This window comes from Rhinopithecus roxellana, chromosome 18 (genome assembly GCF_007565055.1).
Source record: "Rhinopithecus roxellana isolate Shanxi Qingling chromosome 18, ASM756505v1, whole genome shotgun sequence".
Classification (NCBI taxonomy): Eukaryota; Metazoa; Chordata; class Mammalia; order Primates; family Cercopithecidae; genus Rhinopithecus; species Rhinopithecus roxellana.
The window spans coordinates 44354119-44380189 of record NC_044566.1 but is presented as its reverse complement, the minus strand read 5'-3'; the positions used below and the strand labels follow the sequence as shown (position 1 = coordinate 44380189).

Below are 26071 nucleotides of genomic sequence, written 5' to 3'. Positions count from 1 at the left end.
GCTTTTGATTGTTAGCCTTATTAAAGAATTTCACCCTTTGCTAGTTTTCAAAGATATATTTTTTTTTAATGGAAGTTGAATTTTGTCAAATACGTTTTCTGTATATTTTGAGATAGTCACGGGGTTTTTCTTCTTAAATCTTACGTGGCTTTTTCTTTAAGTAAAGCTTACTCTTTGAAGTGTTAAAATTTAATCACTCTAAAAACACTTTTAATAAATCTCTTAGATTAAAAACTTTTTAATCTTGAGCATACTTTAATCTCTTCTCCATGACTCAGATTGTATTATGGAACATCGTTTATCTATCATACATGGTGTTAATTCTTGACTATAAATTGCTCAAGGTATAAGCCATGTCTTAATCACATTAGAATTTCCCACAGGATCTAGCACAGTATATTGCAAATAGCAGGCGTTAATAAATACTGAACTAGGCTACTGCTCTTGCTAAATAGCCACAGTTTGTTTTACGTTATGAATTATGTTGCATCTCCCCCTTCCCTCATTATCAGGCTGGCTGCTGATACGACTTTTATGAATCATAAAGAATTAAATAATCACGCTTTTAAAAAATATATATCTGAGCTGGCCAGGCATGGTGGCTCACGCCTGTAATCCCAGCACTTTGGGAAGCCGAGGTGGGTAAATCACGAGGTCAGGAGATGGAGACCATCCTGGCTAACACAGTGAAACCCCGTCTCTACTAAAAATACAAAAAGTTAGCCAGGCGTGGTGGCGGGTGCCTGTAGTCCAAGCTGCTCGGGAGGCAGAGGCAGGAGAATGGCGCGAACCCAGGAGGCAGAGCTTGCAGTGAGCTGAGATCGCACCACTGCACTCCAGCCTGCAACAGAGCGAGAGAGACTCTGTCTCAAAAAAAAAAAAAAAAAGAAAAGAAAATTGATGTAAGTTTTATTCACTCATCAAATATATAAGTGCCAACTAATGCCACGCCCAAGCTTGGCTTGGAGCTGCCTGTAATGCAAAATGAATATGAATGGATACTCAAAAGATCTTATAGCCTAGTAGAGAGAGGATCTTTATGTGAATTATTCTAATGAAAGAAAAGTGATCACTAGGAATTTAGAGAGAAAAGATTAGATAGACCAAATTGAAGATGTAACGGCTCTTCTATGAAGTACATGATGGTGGTGCATAGGTTTGGGGTCTATAATCTGGCTGATCAAACACTCTTGTTTATTTCCTGATTCTTAAGCCACGTTTCACGTTATTGAGGTGCTGAATAAATTGACCTGTGGATAAGTGAAGTATTTCGTAAGTGAAATTCCTTAAGAAATTGAATTTTTAAAGAACTGTAATAATGCTGAGAAGTGATTTTTGAATGAACACGAGAAGTCAAACTGTAGCATGGTTTACAAAGGTCTTTTGTGACCTGCCCCAGTTTCTTGTCCATTATTTCTCATACCCCTTTCCACCATATTGGACAGTCCAGCCAAAGCACATGTGGCTCTTGGAAATGTCATGCATTTTAGCTCCATAATTTTTGAAAAATCTTTGCCATATATATAATTTCCTTTAACTCTGTCTTCTGCTGAGGTAATGAGTATTTGTCCTTTAACATTCCACTGAAGTATTTTCTCCCTTGGGAAGTCTTCCTGAAACTCATCCCCTCTTATGTGCTCTCTGTGCATTTTCCTATTAGAGCTCGTATCATATTTCTTTTTGTATATTTGTCTATTTTTCAGACTGATCCAGCTGGTCTCTTTCTTGGCAGAGCATCTATTTCCAGTGCCTAGCACAGCTCTTGGCACATAGTAGACATTTATAATTTATTCTCAAAATGATTGTTGAATAGTTAAAAATGATATATTACAATGCCTTGAAATTTGTCATCAATTTGCCAGTTGGGGCTGCATATTCTTTTACAGATGTCTGCCTGTGCTGTTTGACTATTCATTTATGTACTATTGGAAGAGAAGGCCTGCCAAATGGTGTGGGTGTGTGCGCACATTTGGCTGTCTCAGCAGCTGATACCAAATGTTGGAAATAACTATTTCCATCTGTCATTTTCATCCCCCCTACTCTCCCTCCACCCTAAAATTAATTATGTTAGGAACAATTTCTTACCTCCTTAGATATTTATGTCAGACAAGGTCTCAAGCAAAAGATATATACTTTATCATTAAAGTTTCACAATACCTTATGACTCCATGGAATTCTTGTAACTTTGTTTTCACAGCTGGGATATCTTACATGGCTTGATAAATTCTTCAGACTTATTACATTAATTCCTTGCAATACACTCATTATCTTACACACATAGTATATTGACACATGCTACAGAAACCATGACATTCTCATAGCAATGGACTGATTCTTAGAATAAACAGTATTTGTTGTTCGATGTTAAATTCTGTATTTGAAATCTCAACCTAAGAACACACTATATCACATCACATTGTTCTTGGTTGCTTCAGCATCTGGGATTAGACCTTTCTCAGTGGTATCATGTTAAAAGTTCCTCATCTTAGAATTAAAAACATATAATCTTAGGTTTCATTCCTAACTGAATTCTTGCTTCAACCAAATCTGTGTTCTAATACAGGGGTCTTCAACTACCATGCCACAGACCAGTACCAGAACTGGTCTTGGCTAGGAACTTGGCTGCACAGTTAGCATTGCTGCCTGAGCTCCACCTCCTCTCAGATCAGTGGGGACATTAGATTCTCTTAGGAGTGCGAACCCTATTGTAAACTGTGCGTGTTAGGGATCTAGGTTGTGCGCTCCTTATGAGAATCTAATGCCTGATGATCTTCTGAGGTGGAACAGCTTCACTCCGAAACTGTATCCCAACCCCCCTCAATCTGTCTGTGGAAAAACTGTCTTCTACGAAACTGGTCCCTGGTGCCAAAAAAGGTGTTGTGGAGGGCTGTTCCAGTAACCCATCCTGTTCTTGTGCATCATTCATAGTTTTTCTTCCTAATTTTATATCCTATTAGATAGGTTTAGGTGAAGTCTACTTTCTCCCTTAATCCTACCCCATATTGAGTTTTCCAAGTAAAGGACAGAGTCATGTACTTCAAGAGGCCGTTCATGTATACTATGAATTTTTGCAGTCTTTACTATTTATTGAGTGACTACTTATTTAGGTATCTTTGTTTTCTTAGCTCTTTGCACGTGAACTTGGGTACAAATCAGAAATTTGCTGTAATTCTGCAAATAGAGGGATCAGGTTATATAAGGGCACAGGGAGGGAGGAGTATCTAGGAATTATGAATGTCATGACCCCAAATAATGTTCTAATACTAAATTGTTTTTAAGTGGATAAAAATGAAAATTCTATAAAATTTTGTGCTGGTTTTGTTTCTTGAATTTATAAGTAAGTTTTTATCATTGAATATTTTCTCATTTTTTTGTACTGCTTCTTTTAAAGATAGAAATCTTTAAAAGAAAGTGAAGAATTTTATCAGACCATGGTTTAGAGTAGAGCAGTGGGATAATACGATTATGTATTTCTATGTATAGAATTTTATCCTATTTTTTGAAATTCTAATTGTTTAAATAATTTTAGTATCATTGTTTATTCTGTTCCTTATTTTCCTGTAATTTTTTCTTGTGGATGGTTTAGAATAGTTTTATACCTGGTATGAAATATTAACCATCTGTAGCAGGCCTAACACATAATTTCATAAATGATCAGATAGAGAGATGCCCTGGATTTATAATTTACAAGGCTCATCATCATATTATATGACTAAGTTGTAGCATAACCTCTTCTAAATTATTAAATTTTAGAAGGTATCACCAAAAGTTGTGCATGCAAAATAAAAATTATGAAGTGTATCATTGCTTGAGTCACGGTTAGCACGTGGGGTGTTGAGATTAGAAGTAGACAACTCTCCTAGAAACCAATGTCCCAGTCCAAGAACCATTAAGATGAGCCCTGGAGCTACCATTTAATCATTCCTGGGTTGATTTTGATGAGAGGCACAACTCCTTTGGTCTTTATGTCTTCATTTATTAAAATGATAATCCATGAGGTTTTTCCTATCCTGAGCCTTCTGTTATTCTGTCTGGAGATAAGATACTTAACTGTCTTTTTCATATTTTAGGACCCAGATGATGTGGTACCAGTTGGCCAAAGAAGAGCCTGGTGTTGGTGCATGTGCTTTGGACTGGCATTTATGCTTGCAGGTGTCATTCTAGGAGGAGCATACTTGTACAAATATTTTGCACTTCAAGTAAGTGGAAAAATTATTTTGTGAATTTTTTTTTTTTTTTTTTTTTTTTTTTTTTTTGCCTCTCCTGATGTGCTTTATAAAAATTGTTTACAACTTGCTGTAAGCTTGTACTTTTTATCTGTGACCTTCAGCCAGAGTGGTAGTTCTATTTTAAAGCTGTGTTTAAACATCTCTCCATGATATGTTTGCTGAGCCCATCACACACAGTCACTAAAAGCAGAGTAACTTGAAATGTTGCTGACTAAAGGATTTCTTTAGGTCATTGGGTGATTATTTTACTAACCTTTATTTTCCTACTATAATTAAGGGTTGAGAGGAATAGTATTATGAATTGCCAGTTGAATAAATACATCAGCCACAAATGTTGTCATGTTGATAGGCCATAACTTGATAGTCAGTTTGGACTCCCCTATGGTCCTGCTGTACCCTTGGGCCCAGAGTACAGTAAGATCATGTCTCTGCTGCTTTTCCAGTCACTGGTTTCACTAAAGAACTGGGTGACTTCAGCGGTGATATTGAAATAACATAGGATGAAAGTTGTTTATAACTTTAAGTGTTTAATAGTAATCCCAGTGGGTTAAGACAAAGGTTTTCCTTCTGATTAATTGTCATTTACAACCTATTTTGTGATATATTTCTCTTGGCAATAATTCAGAAGATTTTTTTAGGAGTTTTGAAGGGGAAATTACTTTCAAGGTTTTATAACTACTTTAGCTGTTTCGAAATTTGGAGAAACAGTTGACAACTAGACTTATTAAAATAATTTAAATAACTAATTTTGAAACATTCTCAATTTCATGCTCATTTTCTGTGTTGTTCAAGATAATCAATCACATGTTGATAGACATTACCAAAATACTAGTCATCTTTTTTAATACTGTTTTTTTTATAAGAAAGACATATAGTATTAAAAAAACATTGCAATTCCATTTTCCGGAGATAACATTTGGTGCATTAACTGTTTTTTTTTTGTTTGTTTGTTTGTTTTTTAACGGAGTTTCGCTCTTGTTGCCCAGGCTGGAGTGCAATGGCGCGATCTTGGCTCACTGCACTCTCTGCCTCCCGGGTTCAAGTAGTTCTCCTGCCTCAGCCTCCCAAGTAGCTGAGATTACAGGTGCCTGCCACCACACCTGGCTAATTTTTGTACTTTTAGTAAAAAGACAGGGTTTCACCATGTTGGCCGGGCTGGTCTCGAACTCCTGATCTCAGGTGATCCACCCAGCTTGGCCTCCCAAAGTGCTAGGATTACAGGCGTAAGCCACCACGCCTGGCCTGGTGAATTCACATTTTATATACCCTTAGTCTTTATTGTGTGTGTAGAGTGTGTGTGTGTGTGTGTGTGTGTGTGTGTGTGTACATGTACTGTGTGTTTCGTTTTTTTGAGATGGGATCTCACTCTGTCACCCAGGCTGGAGTGCGGTGGTGCAATCACAGCTCACTGCAGCCTCAACCTCTTGGGCTCAAACAATTCTCCCACCTCAGCCTCCCCAGTAGTAGCTAGGACTACAGGTGTGTGGTACCATGCCCAGCTAATTTTTTTATTTTTTGTGGAGACACGGTCTCACCATGTTGCCCAGGCTGGTCTTGAACTCCTGGGCTCAAGCAGTTCATCTGTCTCAGGCCTCCACCCCCCAAAGTATTAGGATTACAGGCATGAGTTACTGCACCCTACCTTATATACTGTTTTTTCTTTTCGTAAGAGTGAGACAGTAGCATAAAGATTTGCTGTAATCCAATATTTTCCGCTGAATTGTGATATAAAGGGAAAATTAGAACTACTTATATGCATATAGAAATTTCAGAAAAGTTATCCCTTTTTTGGCTAATAAGAAAAAAGTCATTTAATTAGTAGACCATATCAAAACTTTTTAATATATTCTTTCAGAAAAACTTGACTAGTTTTGGAATATATTTTATAAAAACTGCTTACAGCTAGAGTAGGTCTGTTGTTTCTTTATATTTATTTGTTACTGGATAGCTAATTATTTTTATGTTCTATTTTCACCTACCACGAAAAGTAAAGGGAAAACCAGCTGCCTTTCTTCTTTTGAAGCTGTTCTTTTACAGTGCTTCAAAACCTGATCTTAAAGAATATGTTAACTCTGTAATTAAACTGTCTGACTTGTCATCTAAAAGCAAGAGTTTGCAAGCAAAATGCTATTTAGGTAGAGGTGGCAGCTTAAGTAATGCTTATTTAAAAACCTGTCTCATGCTGAATTGCTGAAATGAGTCTTTAAACTCTATAGCCAGATGACGTGTACTACTGTGGAATAAAGTACATCAAAGATGATGTCATCTTAAATGAGCCCTCTGCAGATGCCCCAGCTGCTCTCTACCAGACAATTGAAGAAAATATTAAAATCTTTGAAGAAGAAGAAGTTGAATTTATCAGTGTGCCTGTCCCAGAGTTTGCAGATAGTGATCCTGCCAACATTGTTCATGACTTTAACAAGGTGAGCCAAGTGTCCAGAATTGTAGAAAGAATGCAGGTTCTGTAGTTTATGCTTTTTGTAGTTTTAATTTCAATATTTGCTAATTTATTATATTTAGAGTTCAGTTTAATAAACTGTCAACATTTGGTGGGCTCTGCTTTGTCTGAAGCAGACCCTGGTGACCCAGCCTTCTCATATCTTGTCTTTCCTTCCCCTTAAAGCCCACCTCATGACTGTTCCTCCTTTGCTGACAAACTAATATTTTTTATATGTTCCCACATTTTCTTAGATAAGAGGTAATTTATGTTCCTGTTTTTTGGTAGCATTTTCAAAATCAACAATTTTGTTAATCTGTTTTTAAGTTCTCGTTCTACATTTTCCCCCAGCTTTTGAGCATTTTTATGTAATGCAGAAAAGTTGAATACCCAAAATCCTCCACTTTGTTCCAGATATTGTCATATTTGCTTCATCTCTTTTTCTGTCATTTGACATAAGTACTTGTGCTGTTATCTCTCAAGAATGAGATGTCCTCCTACATAACCACATCATTATCACATGTAAGAAAATTAACATGGGCCGGGCGCGGTGGCTCAAGCCTGTAATCCCAGCACTTTGGGAGGCCGAGACGGGTGGATCACGAGGTCAGGAGATCGAGACCATCCTGGCTAACATGGTGAAACCCCGTCTCTACTAAAAATACAAAAAACTAGCCGGGCGAGGTGGCGGGCGCCTGTAGTCCCAGCTACTCGGGAGGCTGAGGCAGGAGAATGGCGTGAACCCGGGAGGCAGAGCTTGCAGTGAGCCGAGATTGCGCCACTGCACTCCAGTCTGGGCGACAGAGCGAGACTCCGCCTAAAAAAAAAAAAAAAAAAAAAAAAAAAAAAAAAAGAAAATTAACATGATCTTGTAGGACAGTAGTCCCGCCTTATCCATGGGGAATACAAGCTAAGACCCCCAGTGGATGTCGGAAACCGCAGATAGTACCAAACCCTATATATACTATGTTTTTTCGTATTAGTGTACGTATATACATATGTTAAAATTTAATTTATAAATTAGCCACAGTAATAGATTAACAATAATTAATAAAACAGTTAAAATACTATAATAACAGTTATGTGAAGGTGGTTTCTCAAAATACTTTATTATATTGTACTTAACCTAGGTATTTGTGGACTGTAGTTAACTGAAGGTAACTGAAACTCAGGAAGCACAGCCTCAGATAAGAGAGACTATTGTATTTAATATGTTTACATTTATATTTGTGTTTAAATTTCCCAATTTTTGTCCCGATAATTTTTTGTTTTTTCAAATCAGGATTCAGAGATTCAGAAGTTCATGTATCACCTGTGATTTTTGTGTCTCTCTGTATAAGCTTGCCATTTTGAACACTCCAATATATTACTGAAGTTAGCTTTGCAAACATTTCGTGCCTGATACATCTGATGGATGTTTAGAAACCAGTTTGAAAATTTACTTATTTCAAGGAAATAAACATCTAAAGCAAATAGTAAATAATAATAGCTAACACCGAGCTCTTAGGAATCAAAATGTTATTGTTTGGCTTAACTTATTCTTGAAAACCATCCTATGAGATAGTATTTCTCAACCAGCATTTCTCATTTGAACCATAGAACACAAAATCATTTAAATGACTGTTTCTCCAGTGTTCTAAGGATCGTAATGGTATTCAAAATACATAATGAGAAAAGTTAATCTTTATGCACAATGGACAGATAGCCTTAGAGGGCATTTGAGCTTATAAGTGAGAAAGTTAAATCGCTTAATTATATAATAAGTATTTGCAGTTAATTTGAATATGTATTATTATTTATTATAGAAATATACCCTTGACGAGCATTTTATTTACTGGTAGCAATATTTTTTCCTCTCCCATTCCCACTTCCAACTTTATCCAGCCAAATTCTGAATTTGTTGAAATGCAAGTGATTTATACATTCTAAAGCCAATTCATTTTAATGATACAAATTATTCTTAAAAATCCAGTTGCTGCCTGTTTTGCTATTACTGTGACTACACTGTATCTTTTTCTTCCCAGAAACTTACAGCCTATTTAGATCTTAACCTGGATAAGTGCTATGTGATCCCTCTGAACACTTCCATTGTTATGCCACCCAGAAACCTACTGGAGTTACTTATTAACATCAAGGTATTAAGAATGTTGACTATTTTTGATGAATGATGCCTTTATAGTGTTTTGGAATATCCTGTTGAGAAATTAGCCCTATAGGAGCTCATTTTATCAGACTGTAGTTAAGAATTGTACAAGGAGGAACTAATATGGTTTTTGTTTTTAATGTTTTATATCATGAAATTGAAATACAATTTCTCAAATAATGTTTTAAGTTTTCCTAAAGAGCCAGAGAGTAAATACTAGCCAGCTACCTAATTCTGATGCCATAGACAATATGTAAAACAAATGAACATGACTATATTCCAAAAAAAAAAACTCTACTTATAAAAACAAGTCGGGGGCGGAGGCTCATGCCTGTAATCCCAGGACTTTAGGAGGCCTAGGTGGGAGATTTGCTTGAGCCAGGAATTTGAGACCAGCCTGGACAACATAGAACATAAAACAAACAAACAGATGGTGGGTAGTAGTTTGGCAACCTGTTCCATACCATAATGTGTAAGAATTTTGTCTTATTACTCTAGTCTACTCAGTGTATGTTCTGAGATAGTCATGTCATGTATTCTTTTCTGAATGTAGGCTGGAACCTATTTGCCTCAGTCCTATCTGATTCATGAGCACATGGTTATTACTGATCGCATTGAAAACATTGATCACCTGGGTTTCTTTATTTATCGACTGTGTCATGACAAGGAAACTTACAAACTGCAACGCAGAGAAACTATTAAAGGTAGTACTTTTTAAATGTTAAAGTGTTGGGCAGAAAAGTTCATTGCATTAAACTAGATTTAGGTGAAGCCTAGTCGTTGTTACCAATATATACTTGCCATGAGTGAGATAATATTGTGTCGTTATATAATATTCCCAGGTTTCTATAGAATTATCTTAATTCTATTTAATAAGTCCGCTCTTTTCAGATGGAGAGAAAAGGTCAATGTGAAATGTCGTTGCTTTGAGATGCTGGAACCTCATTTTCCATATCGTTAGTCACCCTATCCAACTTCGCATCCTAACCACTGTGGTTCAGCCATACTGAAAGGGTTTTTATTATCCAGAGGGTCTCTTGGGACCAGGTCTTCAGCTGTGTTTTCAGGGATCTGGATACTAAGCAGGCTGTTTGCCTTTTGGATCATATGGGGAATAATCACTGTCAGGGTAGTTGGAAAGGAATTTGGGTGAAGAATTAAGAGCATTGATACAACTAATGTTGTAGCTTTGCCAAATCATTTAACCTTTATTTTCTCACCTGAAATATAAGGATTACAATATCTCCCCGTTTCCTTTTAAGATCATTGTGAAAATAAAAGAAAGTACATGTGGCAGCTGTGGAAAGTAAGAATTGCCATTCAGATACACTGTGGTGTGATTTCTTTGGAATTGTGTCACCCAGTAAAAGTGCTTTCCTGGCTTTTTGCTAGCATTTTAAATAATACTGTTCTCTCATCTCCGGCTGTTGAGTCATCTGAAACCAGCTTGATTTCATTTTTTTTTTTTTTTCCCAACTTTTATTTTAGATTCAGGGGGTACATGTGCAGGTTTGTTTCAAAGGGTATATTATATTATCTGATGTGAGGTTTGGGGTACAAATGATCCCATCACTCAGGTAGTGAGCATAGTACCCAATAGGTAGTTTTTTTTTATTATTATTATACTTCAAGTTCAAGGTTACATGTGTACAATATGCAAGTTTGTTACATAGGTATACAGGTGCCATGTTGGTTTGCTGCACCCATCAGCCTGTCACCAAATTAGGTATTTTTCCTAATGTTATCCCTCCCCTAGGTCCCCACCTCCCGACAGGCCCCAGTGTGTGATGTTCCCCTCCCTGTGTCCATGTATTCTTGTTGTTCACCTCCGACTTATGAGTGAGAACATGCGGTGTTTGGTTTTCTGATCTTGTGATAGTTTGCTGAGAATAATGATTTCCAGCTTCATCCATGTCCCTGCAAAGGACATGAACTCATTCTTTTTTATGGCTGCATAGAATTCCATGGAGTATAGGTGCCACATTTTCTTAATCCAGTCTATCTTTGATGGACATTTGGGTTGGTTCCAAGTCATTGCTATTGTGAATAGTGCTGCAGTAAACATACATGTGTATGTGTCTTTATCGTAGCATGATTTATAATCCTTTGGGTATATGCCCAGTAATGGGATTGTTAGGTCAAATGGTATTTCCAGTTCTAGATCCTTGAGGAATCGCCACACTGTCTTCCACAATGGTTGAACTAATTTACACTCCCACCAACAGTGTAAAAGCATTCCCCAATAGGTAGTTTTTCAACCCTTACCTCCTCCCTCCCTCCCTCCCTTCCTTATAGTCCCCTGTATGTATTGTTCCCATCTTTATGTCAGTGAGTACCCAGTGTTTACCTCCTACTAACAAGTGAGAGCATTGTAAGGTAGGTATTTGGCTTTCTGTTTCTGGGTTAATTCATTTATGATAATGGTCTCCAGCTGCATCCATATTGCTGCAAAGGACATGATTTCATTCTTTTTTATTGCTGTGTTGATTTCTTACATTTAAAAATGCTCTTGGTTCATGATTTTTTTTAAAGTCAGCCTTACATATGCCATGAAATTTACCCTTTTTAGTGTGCAATTCTGAGTTTCCACAAAGATACACATGGTCTTGCAAGCACCACCGTAGTCAAGATACAGAACATTTTCAATACCTTCAAGTTCATGAATTTGTAAGCAATCTGTGTAGCATTATTGATGTTGCTGTGATCTGTCAATATATTAATAGTTCAGAAAAGGGAGAAAAATTATTTTTCTTCAGCATAAACAAATTCAAACTGTAGAAGTTTTTGTGGAGAATAGAGTGAAATACTTCTGTACATCTAAATAATAACTATAAAAATAAGTGAATATTTATTACTAAAGAATCAAAATTTTAAAAAACTTTTTCCCTCTCCAACAGGTATTCAGAAACGTGAAGCCAGCAATTGTTTTGCAATTCGGCATTTTGAAAACAAATTTGCCGTGGAAACTTTAATTTGTTCTTGAACAGTCAAGAAAAACATTGAGGAAAATTAATACCACAGCATAACCCCACCCTTTACATTTTGTGCAGTGATTATTTTTTAAAATCTTCTTTCATGTAAGTAGCAAACAGGGCTTTACTATCTTTTCATCTCATTAATTCGATTAAAACCATTACCTTAAAATTTTTTTCTTTCCAAGTGTGGTGTCTTTTATATTTGAATTAGTAACTGTATGAAGTCATAGATAATAGTACATGTCACCCTAGGTAGTAGGAAGAATTACAATTTCTTTAAATCATTTATCTGGATTTTTATGTTTTATTAGCATTTTCAAGAAGATGGATTATCTAGAGAATAATTATATATATGCATACGTAAAAATGGACCACAGTGACTTATTTGTAGTTGTTAGTTGCCCTGCTACCTAGTTTGTTAGAGCATTTGAGCACACATTTTAATTTTCCTCTAATTAAAATGTGCAGTATTTTCAGTATCATATTTAACTATTTAGAGAATGATTTCCACTTTTATGTTTTAATATCCTAGGCATCTGCTGTAATAATATTTTAGAAAATGTTTGGAATTTAAGAAATAACTTGTGTTACTAATTTGTATAACCCATATCTGTGCAATGGAATATAAATATCACAAAGTTGTTTAACTAGACTGCGTGTTGTTTTTCCCGTATAATAAAACCAAAGAATAGTTTGATTCTTCATATCTTGAGAGAATCCACATAAAGGAAGAAACTATTTTTTGAAAATTCACTTATATATATACAATGAGTAAAATCATAGATTTTTCTTTAAATAAAAATAAGTCATTTTAATAACTAAACCAGATTCTTTGTGGATACTATTAAAATAACATTTAAGCCTCAACCTTGAATGATGTTGTTTAATATAAAATGCTTTTATTTTTGATGGAAGGGCTATCAAAGCCTAACGTTTCCAAGAAACATAAAATAACTGTGCTTCTCTGAGAATGCCCCCCTCAGAAATGGAACATTTTGAGTTAATAATGATGATTCTTATATTTCTAAGGTTGCTTCCTCTCTGAAATAATTCAGAATCCACCCCCATTTAAAATATCTATGATTCATTTCACCTCAGATTCCTAAGACAAAAAATGTCAATTCTGACTTTAGGAAGTCAGAGTTTTTAAAGCTTCAAACTCTTAAAGGATTTGGTCTAGAAACCAATTCTAATTCCAAAGGATATTATTTACTCATGGCTGTTCATTTCATTTCACTAATATTGTCAGAGCTTTAAGCCAGTGAGTTGGGTATTCAGGAATTAACAATTTTAGAAGATAATGTTTCAGTAAAATGAGAATTGGCTTTTCCTACTTTCCAGGCTCTAAAATTACATGAATTTTCAGGTAGCTGTGAACATTTAGGAGCACATTGTTCATTGAGCATCTTTTATATGCCCAACATACGATACTGTGTTGAAGATACATCTGCAAAGAAGAAAAAAAGCCACTGTCATCGTGGAGACTCACAATCTAGGAAAAGAGACGGACAACAACCATCTAGTTACAATACATTTGGGATCAGTAGTATGAAGGAGAACAGGTGTAGGTTCTTTGGAAAACATTTAGGAGAGTCAGTGAGACTTTCAGAATGTGAAGTGCATGGGATTAGGTCATGGAAGATCGTATATGTCATCTTAAGGACTTCATTCAGTAGACCATGGGCCACTATTGAAGCTTTGCATTTTGGAAGGAGCTTATTAGTTTGTTTTCCCGTTGATTATAGTAGTAATGCAGTATTAGGGTAGCTGAACTGCAATAATAATCCCAACATCTCACTGGCTTCACGCAGTAGGAATATGCTTTCATCACAGTGCAGTGTGGCAGGCAGCCTCCAGACTCCCAGGGACCCATACTTACACTTTACTAAATATAATTGTTTCATTCGAATTTTTAAAGGTTTTTGTATAATCATCTTAGTAAAACCTTTGATAATTCTTCACAACATTTGCAATCATTGATTTGGCCACATTGGTCTAACATGATACCCATGATTTTACTTCATTTCCATTACTATTCTGATAATTTCCTTTAGAGTCAATTGAGTAGAGAGTACCCCTCTCACCCAAGCTTAGTCATGTCCCAGGAATTTTGGAACTCCAACTAAGGTTTCAGGCTCATTATTCATTCTAGGGCTGAATGAGTAATGTGCCCTTTGAACTCTTGTACCATGCTGGAAACTGTGGTGTTGGTGTGGCATGGAAAAAACAGGGTGAAGGATGTGGATGAGAAGATGACAAAGAAAATCAGACATGCAGAGAGGACTGCCTGGTCTCTCAGTGGGTTCCAGGGAGACTTGGCTATCCTTCCCTGTTCTTGAGTTCTGTCTAGTCCATTTGGGCTCCTATAAGAAAATACCATAGACTGAGTGACTTTAAACAACAAAAGCTTATTTCTCATAGTTCTGGAAGCTGGCAAGTTCAAGATAAAGTCACCTGCAGATTCAGTGTCTGATGAGGTCCTCCTTCCTCACAGACAGCTGTCTTCTCTCTGTGACCTTATATCACAGATTTCTCTGGGTTCCTCTTAGAAGGACACTGATCCCATTCATGGAGGTTCCACTCTGATGACCTAACACCTCTCAGAGGCTCTTTTTCCTAATACTATCACCTTGGGGGTAAGGATTTCAACATGAATTTTGGGGGGACACAAACATTCAGACCCTAGCAAGTTCCATAATGCAGCCCATCGTGTGTGTGTGTGTATTTATTTATTTATCTAAGATAGCTCTGGTTTGCTGCTTTGCAACACATTCTGCCCCTATTGCATTGGTTTAAAAAAACAGTACAGAGTCAAGATGAGACTATGTAAATCTTGACAAGTTGTTAGGATTCTGGCCGTGATTGCTCATCTGTGATGCAGGAGTGAGTGTCTGGCTCAAAAGGTGGCCGAGAATTAAAATAATAGGCATGAAAGTGCTTCGTATAGCTCTTTACAGTTGTTGACAATGCCTTTTTTGAAACCTATCACTGCCATATGTTAGCAAGTAAACACTGATCTTGTAATGTGTAATTTTTCATTTCTGCTTTTCCTATATCCCTTTTTAGACTCCACATCCATATTAGTGAGAAGCAAGAAAAAAAAATGTACACAGTGTTCTAAATGTTGTTTATCTCGAATAATAGAAGTAGGAGTGTAAAACTTAAAGGCTGATTAATAATGCAAATGAAACACGGATTATTGAATGGAAAAGGTCTGATTCTATGTTTGAATGTGGTTACGAATTAATGTTGGCAGAATCTCTAAGATTCTGCTAAGTGCACATTTAATAGTTTACTAGAGATTTTCTCTTCCACCTAGCAAAGAGTTTGTTGCCCAGAGTTATATAAATCCTACTCTGTTGGACACTAATCTTTGCATGTTTAACTCTTTGAGACTTAGGTTCCTAGATAAGGACTTCATGTGTATCTATTTAGAAAAAGAACATTTCTTCATCTCCACAAAGCTATACAGCCATCAGTTTGTTGAATATCTTGTCCAAAGTTATTGCTAGCTTGCTTGTTTCTGAGTCTTTGTGGCTAATGCTTTTTTGAGGAAGAAGCATGATTTAGTCTCAGCTGTCTATTGATCATTTTAGGCTTTTATCTTACTGAAAAAATTAAGAACAATTTAATATTTTTTGAACTATTTACTGAATTTTGAGGCCATAAATTATTTCCTGTTAGCACACATGTATGGATTGTAGATTCTACACTTTTAATCTTCCAGCCACCTATTGCAGATTGGTTCTGAGAAGCAGGATGAGTGGGAGTGGGCTCTTTAGGGGTCAAAATTGAGACCTAAGTGGTATAAAACAAGATAATCTAGCTTTCTCCCACTTACAGTAATTTGATGGGACTTCTATATCTGATTTTTAAGCTTGCATTTTAGTTTCTATTTTCATTGTAAAAATATCAAATAGGCCGGACGCAGTGGGTCAAGCCTGTAATCCCAGCACTTTGGGAGGCTGAGACGGGCGGATCACGAGGTCAAGAGATCGAGACCATCTTGGCTAACACGGTGAAACCCCGTCTCTACTAAAAAATACAGAAAACCAGCCGGGCACGGTGGCGGGCACCTGTAGTCCCAGCTACTCGGGAGGCTGAGGCAGGAGAATGGTGTAAACCCGGGAGGTGGAGCTTGCAGTGAGCTGAGATCCGGCCACTGCACTCCAGCCTGGGCAACAGAGCGAGACTCCGTCTCAGAAAAAAAAAAAAAAAATCAAATAATACAGAAATGTTGAAGGTAAAAAGTAAATGTTCCCCCCATTCTACCATCCTCCTTCCTCAGTCCCATTCCCCAACAGTTTAATGTGCAATGCAATAATGTGATACAAAATGACCTAGTTCTTGCCTTAGTGACTAAGAAGATGCAAACACCTTCTTTTCAAATGATGTGGGCTTACCCCCATCACAATGGAGTGTATTTAAGAAACCCAAGCCAGAAACCCCAAGTCTTCACAGTCACCATGTCCTCCCCCTCCCAATAGCTTCCTGCTGTTTTTCTGCTCTAGTGGTTCTCCTGCTTCCCCAGACCCACCCGTGAGCCACAACAATCTTTCCAAAACACGAATTTGATGGTTTCACACCCCAGCTTAAAACACTTTCCTGGCTTCCCCTGGTTCTTAGGATAAAGACCAAAATACTTAATGCTGCACAGTCCAGTCCCAACCCACTCTCCAGCTTCATCTTAATCACACCCGTCTTTGCTCCTAGTGTCCTACCACATTGGCTGCCTTACTGTTTCTTGGTAAATGCTATTCTTACTTCCTGAAGATTATTTCCATCTGTTCCCCCCACACCCTTCAGTTAGCTTCCTCTCAACCTTCAGAAGTTAGTTCAGGTGACCCTTCCTCAAGAGAAACCTTTCCTGAACCATTAGGAAAGGCTTCTCTTGTTTCTCAGTCTCATAGCATCATCTGTCTCTTTTGTGACTTGAATATAATATTTTATATTTTGTCGTCGTTGCTTGTTTGGTTAATATGTTTCCTCCACTAGACTGCTCAATACCTTAGTAGGGCACCTGACACGTAGTTGGAGCTCTTACTGAATGAATGAATGATTCCTTCCTGTACCACTCTAGTCTTGCCCACTGTCATTTTTATTCTGGGTACTACATTTCCCAACCAGCTGTCTGGCTTTCTCCTCAGATCTCATCCCCATGGATCTGAGTGAGTTGCCTTGAATATAAATCTAATCATGTCTTCTGTAAGATTCAGTGATGGTGTCCTGCTACACTTCAGAGAAAATCCTTTTTTCAAGCCCTAAAATCTTGCCCTCACTAGACTTCTCTCACTTTTTCTCTATTTGCATCTTAACCTTTCAGTTTTGGCCTCATATAAGCTTACAGCCCTGCCTGAAACAGTTGTCTCTGTCCCTACTCCACCCCCTGCCCTCCACAAAGAAAAGTTAACTCCTATTAATCTTTCAGATCCTCAGATTAAAAGTTTCCTGAGATGCCACCATAGCTCTCTGTTTCTCATACCTTTCATGATACTTTATCACCTGTCTTCATGCAGTCCTCCTCTTGCCTATTAGCAAAATGCTAATACTGTGTCCTCAGTATTTGGCACATGATAGATATTCTTGACATGGAAGGAAGGAATAAACATCTTGGTAACTATAGCTAGAAAAAAAGAAAATAGGGTATCTACTTCATTAAAACCAAAGGGGTTTTTTTGGTGGGGGCAGACAATCTTCATTATTCAGATGGACAATTAATGTTTGTTGAATGAATGAGCGCTACATTTCATGGATTAACTTGTTCAGCTGGAAAGGGTTATACTTGGAGGCCATTTCATCTTGGCAGGCTTGTTGTTCAAAGTTAGAGCCTCATTTTAAGTAAAATGTTCTGTGGGGGCCATATTAAGATTTTTGCATGACAGAATTATATATATATCCACAAATGTTTCAAGCCAAGATTATGTCTTCTTCCATAATGCCACCTTCTTCCAGGATAGTATTTTAGGCCAGATGGTTTTCCACATTTAAAACATACCAACATTCTTTTAAGACCCAGTGATTATCAAAAGGGACTGGCACTACATTTTAAAATGTAGGGACAATTTTTGATTGTCACAGGACTAGAGGATGCCCTTTGTATTTAGTAGGTGAAGCCAGGCAGGATGCTAAATGTCTTAAAAGTCCAGGAGTCTGCACAACAAATTATTGCCCTTCCTAATTTGCCAATTATGCCCCTGCTGTGAAGCATGAAAGGAGAGAGAAGAGCTTTCAGAATGCCAGGGATAAATATATCCATTAAGCCTTCAGACTAAGATGCAGGAATAGTTTTCCATTTGGGTATGAATACGGCAACTTCTTAGAACATTTCTTCAAACACATAATTAGCCAAATACTAGTTTAACAGCTAAAACTTACCTAGTTTTAATCAACTCCAGGGAACATTCCACTTGAACCCCTAATTATCTGATACCCAAGTTCTGTTAAAAACACTGCTGAGGCATTCAGGAAGATGAGCCTGTGAAATTTGAGAATCTTTCATGTCTCTGGAATGAGTCCCTAGATTCTAGCCCTGCAGCTAGTTGATACTCTAAAAAACTACTATGAATGCCTTCCTTTAGCTCCCCATAGAAATGTCTTTGTAGAACCATGGCATGATACTATTGTCTTGACTTTTGTTGAGGATTGATAGAAACAAAAATGAGCCAGAAATGTTTCTTCAGCGTTTGTAAAAGTGCTATTAAAAGCATTATGTAATATCTAGTATTTCTTATCTAAGTGTTTAAAAATTGTGTTAGGAAAATTTTTTTTTCACTTAGGATACATGTTAATATTAGATAGTACATCTAAATAATTTATTTGCTTCCCTTTTGCCTTGGTTACTGGGAAACTCAGAGCCAAGCTCGGTGCTTAGGTTAATTACTTTCAGCCTAGGTTTTTCTGTATATCACCCTTTGGTAGGGCTTGAAGTAACCCTTCAGTTTGCTCATATTTTGTTGTGAGTTTTATAGATAGTTTACATGCAACGAAATGCATATATCTTACGTGTTCAACTCAGCGAGTTTTGACACTTTTGTATGTCCATGTTAATGGTCATCAAAACATTTTCATTGCCCCAGAAAATACCATTGTGCCCCTTTCCAGCAAATATTCCTTCCCTTTGCTAAAACTGCTTTTGCATTTCTATGACCATAGTTTAGTTTTTGGCTATTCTTGAATTTTATTTGAATGGAATTGTACATACATAATCTTTTTTGTTTGGCTTTTAAAACTCAATATAATATTTTGACATTTGTCCATGTTGTTGCATGAGTCAGCAGTTGTTTATTTTCAGTTGCTGTGTAGTAGTCCATTTCTTTTCTTTGTGTGTGTGTGTGTGTGTGTGTGCGCGCATGCTTTTCAAATTTATTTTTTATTTTTTTGAGACAGAGTCTGGCTCTGTCAACTCAGGCTGGAGTGCAGTGGCATCATCTCAGCTCACTGCAGTTACTGTCTCCCGGACTCAAGCCATCCTCTAACCTCAGCCTCCCAAGTAGCTAAGACTCTACAGGCGTATGCCACTGTACCTAGCTAGTTTTTGTATTTTTTTAGTAGAGACGGGGTTTTGCCATGTTGTCCAGGCTGGTCTTGAACTCCTGGGCTCAAAGCAAGCCACCCTCCTCGGCCTCCCAAAGTGCTAGGATTACAAGTGTGAGCCACTGTGCCCTGCCAGTATTCCATTTTTTGTATATACCGCAATTTATCATTTTTTTCAGTGTAAGTATTTTGATTGTTTCCAAGTTGCGAAGTATGAATAAAGTTGCTATGAACATGCATGTACAAGTCTTTGTAGACAGCTCATGTTTTAAAAAGTATTTAATGATTTCATTGCAAAATCGTCTTTATTGTAAACATCTTTTTGAGGGTAGATTGGTAAAATATAAATAATAAATACATAACAATGCAGGAGTCCAAGTATTATTAGGGTTACAGTCATAACAAACACTAAGAACCATTTATAAATTTCAGTTTCTCATTGTTTTAGAATGGAAGGTCTAACCAAATATGTAATGTATCCCTTCAAGTAAACTAGTGTAACTTGGGTACCTTCTCATATAAATTCCCCTTACGGCATACGTTGCTGTCTTTTCCAAATTCCCATTTTGCTTGTCCAGTAGGCATTATCAGATACAACGTGTTCAAAGGCAAACTTGATTTTCCTCCCATGGTTTCCTCAGCTCCTGTTCTTTCCAGTTGCACAGGCTAAAAATATGAAGTCATTCTTGATTCCTCTCTTTTTCATAAACCTCCCATCAAATCCATCAGCAAATCTGGTGTGCTCTACCTTCAAGATACAGATTATCCAGAATTCAGCCGCTTCTCACTGTCTCTACTGCTAACATACTAGTCAAAGCTGCTATCATCTCTTGCTTAGACTGGTGCAATGGCCTCACAACTGATCTTCCTGCTTCCATACTTGGCCCCTGGAGCCTCTTCTAAACAGAGTAGCTAGAGCGATCTTTTCTAAATCTAAGCCACATCATGTCACTCCCCTGCTCAAATCCCAACATTTTATTCAGAATAAAAGTCGAACAATGCCCTACCTGTAGGTAATCTAGGCCTCCAAAGCTCTCCTTACATCGCCTCCTATAACTCTCCCCCTTTCTCACTCCTCTACAGCCACACAGCTGCCTCACTTTCCTTTGAATGGACCAGGGGCAATCCTGCTTCAGAGCCTTTGCACTTGCTGTTTCTGGGCCAGGAATTCCATACCCTCCTTCCCTCACATGTATCTCAAGGCTCACTGCCTGCCTTCAGTTAAGTCTGCTGGAATGTCACTTCGTTAGATAGGTCTTGCCTGATCACCTTTTCTATAATGAGTCCCACCTCCACCTTCAATGCTGTCAATGTCTGTTTATAGTGTATTCTTAACAATACAAATTAGCACAATGCAGGCCAGACCATGAAGACTGCTTCAAGTTCGAGGATGGGCAAAAATAATGACTAGGACTTGGCTCAAGATTCCTAAAACAGCTAATAAGCAATGCAAAGAATAAATGAGAGAGTAATTGGAGACAAGCTTTCCCTTGTCTTCCCTTGCTTTCTCACAGAGGCTCCTCCAGAAGGTGGTCGTTTGCATAGCCCATGTGGAGTGAGAGGTCCACTAGGGCAGAGAAGCACAGAACCGTGGGCACCGCTTCCCTTCCTTTAACCCCATCATTTTGCTGCCCAGTGAGCCAGTCAAGAAGGCTTTTGCCCGGGTATCCTTGTGGCTATGAGCATTGCTCCTTATCTATGCCTGTGCTCTAAGACTTTTCCATTCTGCCCTCTTAGGGGCGTTCCTGGCCATGACCACACTGTCTTATTTTTCTCCATAGTACTTATCACCATCTGATCTATATTTATGTTTGTATTTGTTTATTGTTTGTCTCTCCAAATAAAACGTAAATTCCCTAAAAACAAGAGACTTTGTTATTTTTGTTCATGTTATATCCTCAGCACGTAGTAAAGCACCTGGCACGTATTAGGTACTCACTAAATATTTACTGAATGAATTTTGTTCAGTAAATTTAACATGGTTTTATGTAGCCTCCTTTTTAAAAATTGGCTCTGTTATATAGACTTCAGGGGCAACTGATAACAAACAAAACCAAACTTGCCTTTTTTTGCTTTTTTTTTTCCTTTAATTGTAGTTTCAGAATTTCATCTGGGAGTGGGAATGGCCACAGGAAAGCAGGTTATGTACACCTCAGATTTGGTGCTAGTGATGTTGCCATGTTAAGAAAGTGAGCTGGGCCTTGTGCCTTCAGTAGACAGAATCAAAATTTATTACCTTATTTTAATATCCAAAGTTCAAATTACCTCTAATGTAGGGATCCCTTAAATGTGATAGTGCTGAATCACAATGGAGAAAAAAATGGCAAAGAGTATATTGAAATTCAGACTGATTCACAAGTAAAAGGCCTCTTGGAGACAACACTATGAGAAAGGGACTGCCTTTTAAAAAAATCTGCATGTTTTGGGGTCTGAATGGGTTTGAATAGTAGAGACGCAAAATAGAAACGGTAGCTGCTTCTCATTGATTCATTCTAACATAATTTTTAAATTTTTAACTTTTTTTTGAGACGGAGTCTCTCTGTCACCCAGGCTGGAGTGTAGTGGCATGATCTTGGCTCACCGCACCCTCCGCTTCCCAGGTTCAAGCAATTATCCTGCCTCAGCCTCCCAAGTAGCTGGGACTACAGGTGCCTGCCACCATGCCTGGCTAATTTTTGTATTTTTAGTAGAGATGAGGTTTCACCATATTGGCCAGGCTGGTCTCGAACCCCTGATCTTGTGATCCGCTCGCCTCGACCTCCCAAAGTGCTGGGATTACAGGCGTGAGCCACTGTGCCTGGCCAAATATTTAAATTTAAAAAAATATGTTTTTATTTTTTGTAGCAATGAGGTCTTGCCTACATTATGTTGCCCAGGCTGGTCTCAAACTCCTAGTCTCAAGAGATTCTCCCAGCTCAGCCTCCCAAAGTGCTTGGATTACAGGCATGAGCCACTATAACCAGCCCAACAAATAATTTTGTCAAGTATCTAGTGTAATTCTATTTTTTGGAAGTCAACATTTTCATGATAGTGAAATGCTTTCTACAACATGACCCAGAAAATCAAATTTCCTGGTAGTTGATTAGTAACATAGTAAGCACCCATGTGTGCAGATTGCAACACTAAACTCTGCCCTAAAGGAAGTTGCAAGTCTTATCTGCCCGGGAGTATTGGTTGAAAGGGGAATAATAAACTTGGCTATCTTTCTCTGGGGAGTTGATCATAATCCCCAAAAATAATAATCCTGGAGGCCATAATCCCAGATGTTGAAATCCTGAAAGAGCAAAATCCCAAAAATATAATTCTGGAAAAAAAAAACTTTAAAATTATTTAAAAGTTGTTTACATTTTTCAAAGGGGATTTATTTGAGAAACAAAAATATGACAATACTTCATAGGCCACTCTACATGTTAAAATAGGTAATAGTAACATATTTTTGCAAGCATAAACAGGTATACCAATGGCGGTTGCACAGGTATGACAATTATGAGCAGATGCACCATATTCATAAAGAAATAGCTTATATAACTGTGGTCATCTGAAATACCATGATGGACAACCTAAGTCTATTGAGGAGATCAATCGAAATCCATGATGGGTCATCACCACATAGGCAGTCGTCCAAAGAACTAAAATCTCAAGAGATTTTACCTTTCACAAATGCAGATGTACCAAAAGGACATCGTTTCCCTTATTGAGGAAGTTTCAGTATCTTCACGTACACAAAAATGTACATACAAAGTACAATGTTTACACACAAAGTCAATGTTGTGAGAACACTTGTGGAGTCAAATTTGCAAAAAAAAAAAAAAAAAATTGCATAAAATGAATTAGAACTCTCTAAGTCTTTACACAGTTCATATCTCAGGTATTGGAAATGATTCAAAGCATAGCAAATTGTTGAAACCAATGCTGACAATTTAAAATAGTAGGAACAAATTTTTAAAAAATCCCAAAACACAAATAATAAGAAAATTCAACATATGAAAAAGGGTATTACAGGGATAGAGTATGAGCAATTGCACCAGAGCTAATTTCTAAGAGCTGGCCAACTTTCATGATCATTTTGAAATCTTAGGTCTCTATGAATAGCTGCTTTTTTTTTTTCCTTTTAAAGCATGGCTCTCTTTCACATTCCTTTTCTATTTGGCGCTACTCTTTTTGAAATTCTTCTAGGATTCAGTATACATGGACATAAGCATTCCCTATAAAATTTTTGCATTTTCTACGCCATGCTTCTTTGTTGTTTTGCGCACATGAAAATCCATTTCACATGCACACATATACAGACCACAAATTCAGGAGAAACAATATTAGTGCTTGAACAGCAACACCATCGTGTAAGTGTCTTCTTATTCTACCATGCACATAATTATTTTTGGACCAGTCAGTAACTTTGACGACTTTTTCAGGCACACACTGCTTCAATTTATTGAAAGGTCCTGGCATGTCATCAGCTAGAGGGAATGCCAATGCAGGCAAGTGACACATTTTTAAACTGAAGTTTTCGTCATTGCTGTATTGCATGACCAATCCACTCATCTGAATTTTTCAAATGCAAACACGTTGGGTTGAATGTGAGAAACAAACTTTGTTGGCAACACCTCAAAATTTGCTTTTAGAAACCTTGGTTTTACCTAATTCCAAATCTGTCGTCATGGTTTGGGGATTCAATTAAAATCTATTTTCTTTTACACTAAATCTTCAAATAAGCATTTATGAAGTATTTCACTTTTTCCAGTCATTAATACATAAATGAGCAAACAAGTTCTAGAATTTTCAGATTCCACAGGGGCATGAGTTGTATGTAGTTAATAAGAAACAGTTTTGAAAGTGCCGTCCATTAGCCAAAGTGAAGCATGTGCTAGTTTTTCTATGTTAGATTTAATGGTAAATATAAATCTATTTTATTTGGCAGTCAAATCGCTAATCAATAGTTCAACATTTAATGTGATTTTTAACACTGGAAAAACCTCAATATCAGCAAGTGTCTTTAGTTCTGAAAGTCACTGAGCTTGTCAAATTCTTTTATTTGCTGCTGAAGGGCGTTGTTTAAGGTAAGCATGGTGCTTTGTGTGAAGGCACAAAAGTTGTACACGATTGGATAATTTGGCAGGAGAGATTCCTTGTATTTTTCTCCTGCATTTTAACTTCTGTGATCTGCGAAAGAGTTACTGCAACCTTGTATTTGGAGAGTGGTTATTGTTCACGAATTTCGAAGGTATATGATATCCATTTAAAGTCTAGTTCCTGCCTGGACATTGCAATTAAGTGATTTTCTGCTTTTGCAGTACCGATAATGCTTAGCTTTTAAACTTTCATCTTTACCATTGGTAAGTACACATATCACAGCATTTTTGTGAGGGGACAATTTCACAGAACTCTTCCATTGTGTTTTAAGGAATACAGTTAGAAAGGATGATATTCGGCTCCCCAGTACCAAATCTGTATTAGCGTTCTCCAGGGAGACACAACCAATAAAATATGTATATGGATATATGAGAGAGGATGTATTAGAGGAATTGGCTCACACAATTATGGTGACTGAGAAGTCCCACAACAGGCTGTCTGCAAGATAGAGGCCCTGGAATGCCAGCAGCATGGCTCAGTCCAAGTCCAAAGGCCTCAGGGCCAGGGAAGCTGATGGTTAATTCTCAGTCTAAGGCTGAAAGCCCCAGAACCTGGGGGGCCATTGGTGTAAGTCGTGGAGTCCAAAAGTCAGCAAACCTGTCATTCTGATGTCCAAGGCAACAGAAGAAAAATCCATCCCCTCTCTCAGAGGGAGACCAATTTGCCTTCTATATTTGTTCTCTCTGGGCCCCAGGCAATTGGATGCTGCTTGCCAATGTTGAGGGCACATCTTCACCACTAAATCCACTCAGATTCACACACTAACCTCCCCTGGAAACACCCTCACAGACACACTCAAAATAATGTTTTACCAGCTCTCGGTCTCTTGGTATTTCTTAATCCAGTCAAGTTGACACCTAAAATTAGGTCCACAGTACCCCTTGTCAACTTGGCACCCATATGCTTCTCCTTCAACCATATTTAATTTCCAAATAAAGACAATAGCAAGGTAATAGTTCCACCCAACATGATATACCTACCCTGTGATTGTGATTTTGGGGATTTTAGATTTTAGGGATTTTTTGATTTTAAGGAATTTCAGCATTCAGGATTATGGCACTCAGGACTTTGTCTTTTGGAATTATGATTCAAATTCCTTTCTCTGTAATCTATTGCTTCCAGTGGAAGAAAAGATATTGACATATCAGATTTGATATAATGTCTGCTCATTTTGGAGGCCGGCATGAGGCTCAGGCCTGAGAGGGTTGTGAATCTTGAATATGTAGCTCATCCTCCCCAGATACTTAAAGAACATGGTCAGAAAGATGGTTATTATGGTCTTGCAAGCACAAGGGCATTCTACCCACCAACTTCTAATAAGAATTAATAAATAGAGACAAGAGAGTAACCCACTTTTTAAGTATCAGAGTATACACAAAGTCTGAATCTGCAAAGTAAAAAATGCATGTGAATCCTTTGCTCAATTAAAGTCTGGTATAGATCAACTCTAGGCACAAGGAGTTTGGCGAAGGATGGGGAGGGCTGGCTCTGGTTGATCACAGATCTACAAACACAGGGCATTGCAGACAAGGAAAATTTAAACCAGAATGGAAAAGTCACAGAGAAGAGTTCAGACGGGCTGGGCGCAGTGGCTCACACCTGTAATCCCAGCTTTTTGGGAGGC

The 26071-nt window shown here is 37.6% G+C and overlaps 1 protein-coding gene across 1 annotated transcript in view; it reads left to right on the top strand.

The window, feature by feature from the left end:
• Positions 1-12607, top strand: part of ITM2B (integral membrane protein 2B) — a 29415-nt gene extending 16808 nt beyond the window's left edge. Inside the window, exons 2-6 of the mRNA XM_010363859.2 lie at positions 4071-4199; positions 6446-6652; positions 8691-8801; positions 9363-9513; positions 11707-12607. Coding sequence (XP_010362161.1) covers positions 4071-4199; positions 6446-6652; positions 8691-8801; positions 9363-9513; positions 11707-11792 — 684 coding nt within the window. The 3' untranslated portion in view covers positions 11793-12607. The remainder of the gene's footprint in view (positions 1-4070; positions 4200-6445; positions 6653-8690; positions 8802-9362; positions 9514-11706) is intronic.
• Positions 12608-26071: the final 13464 nt, after the last annotated feature.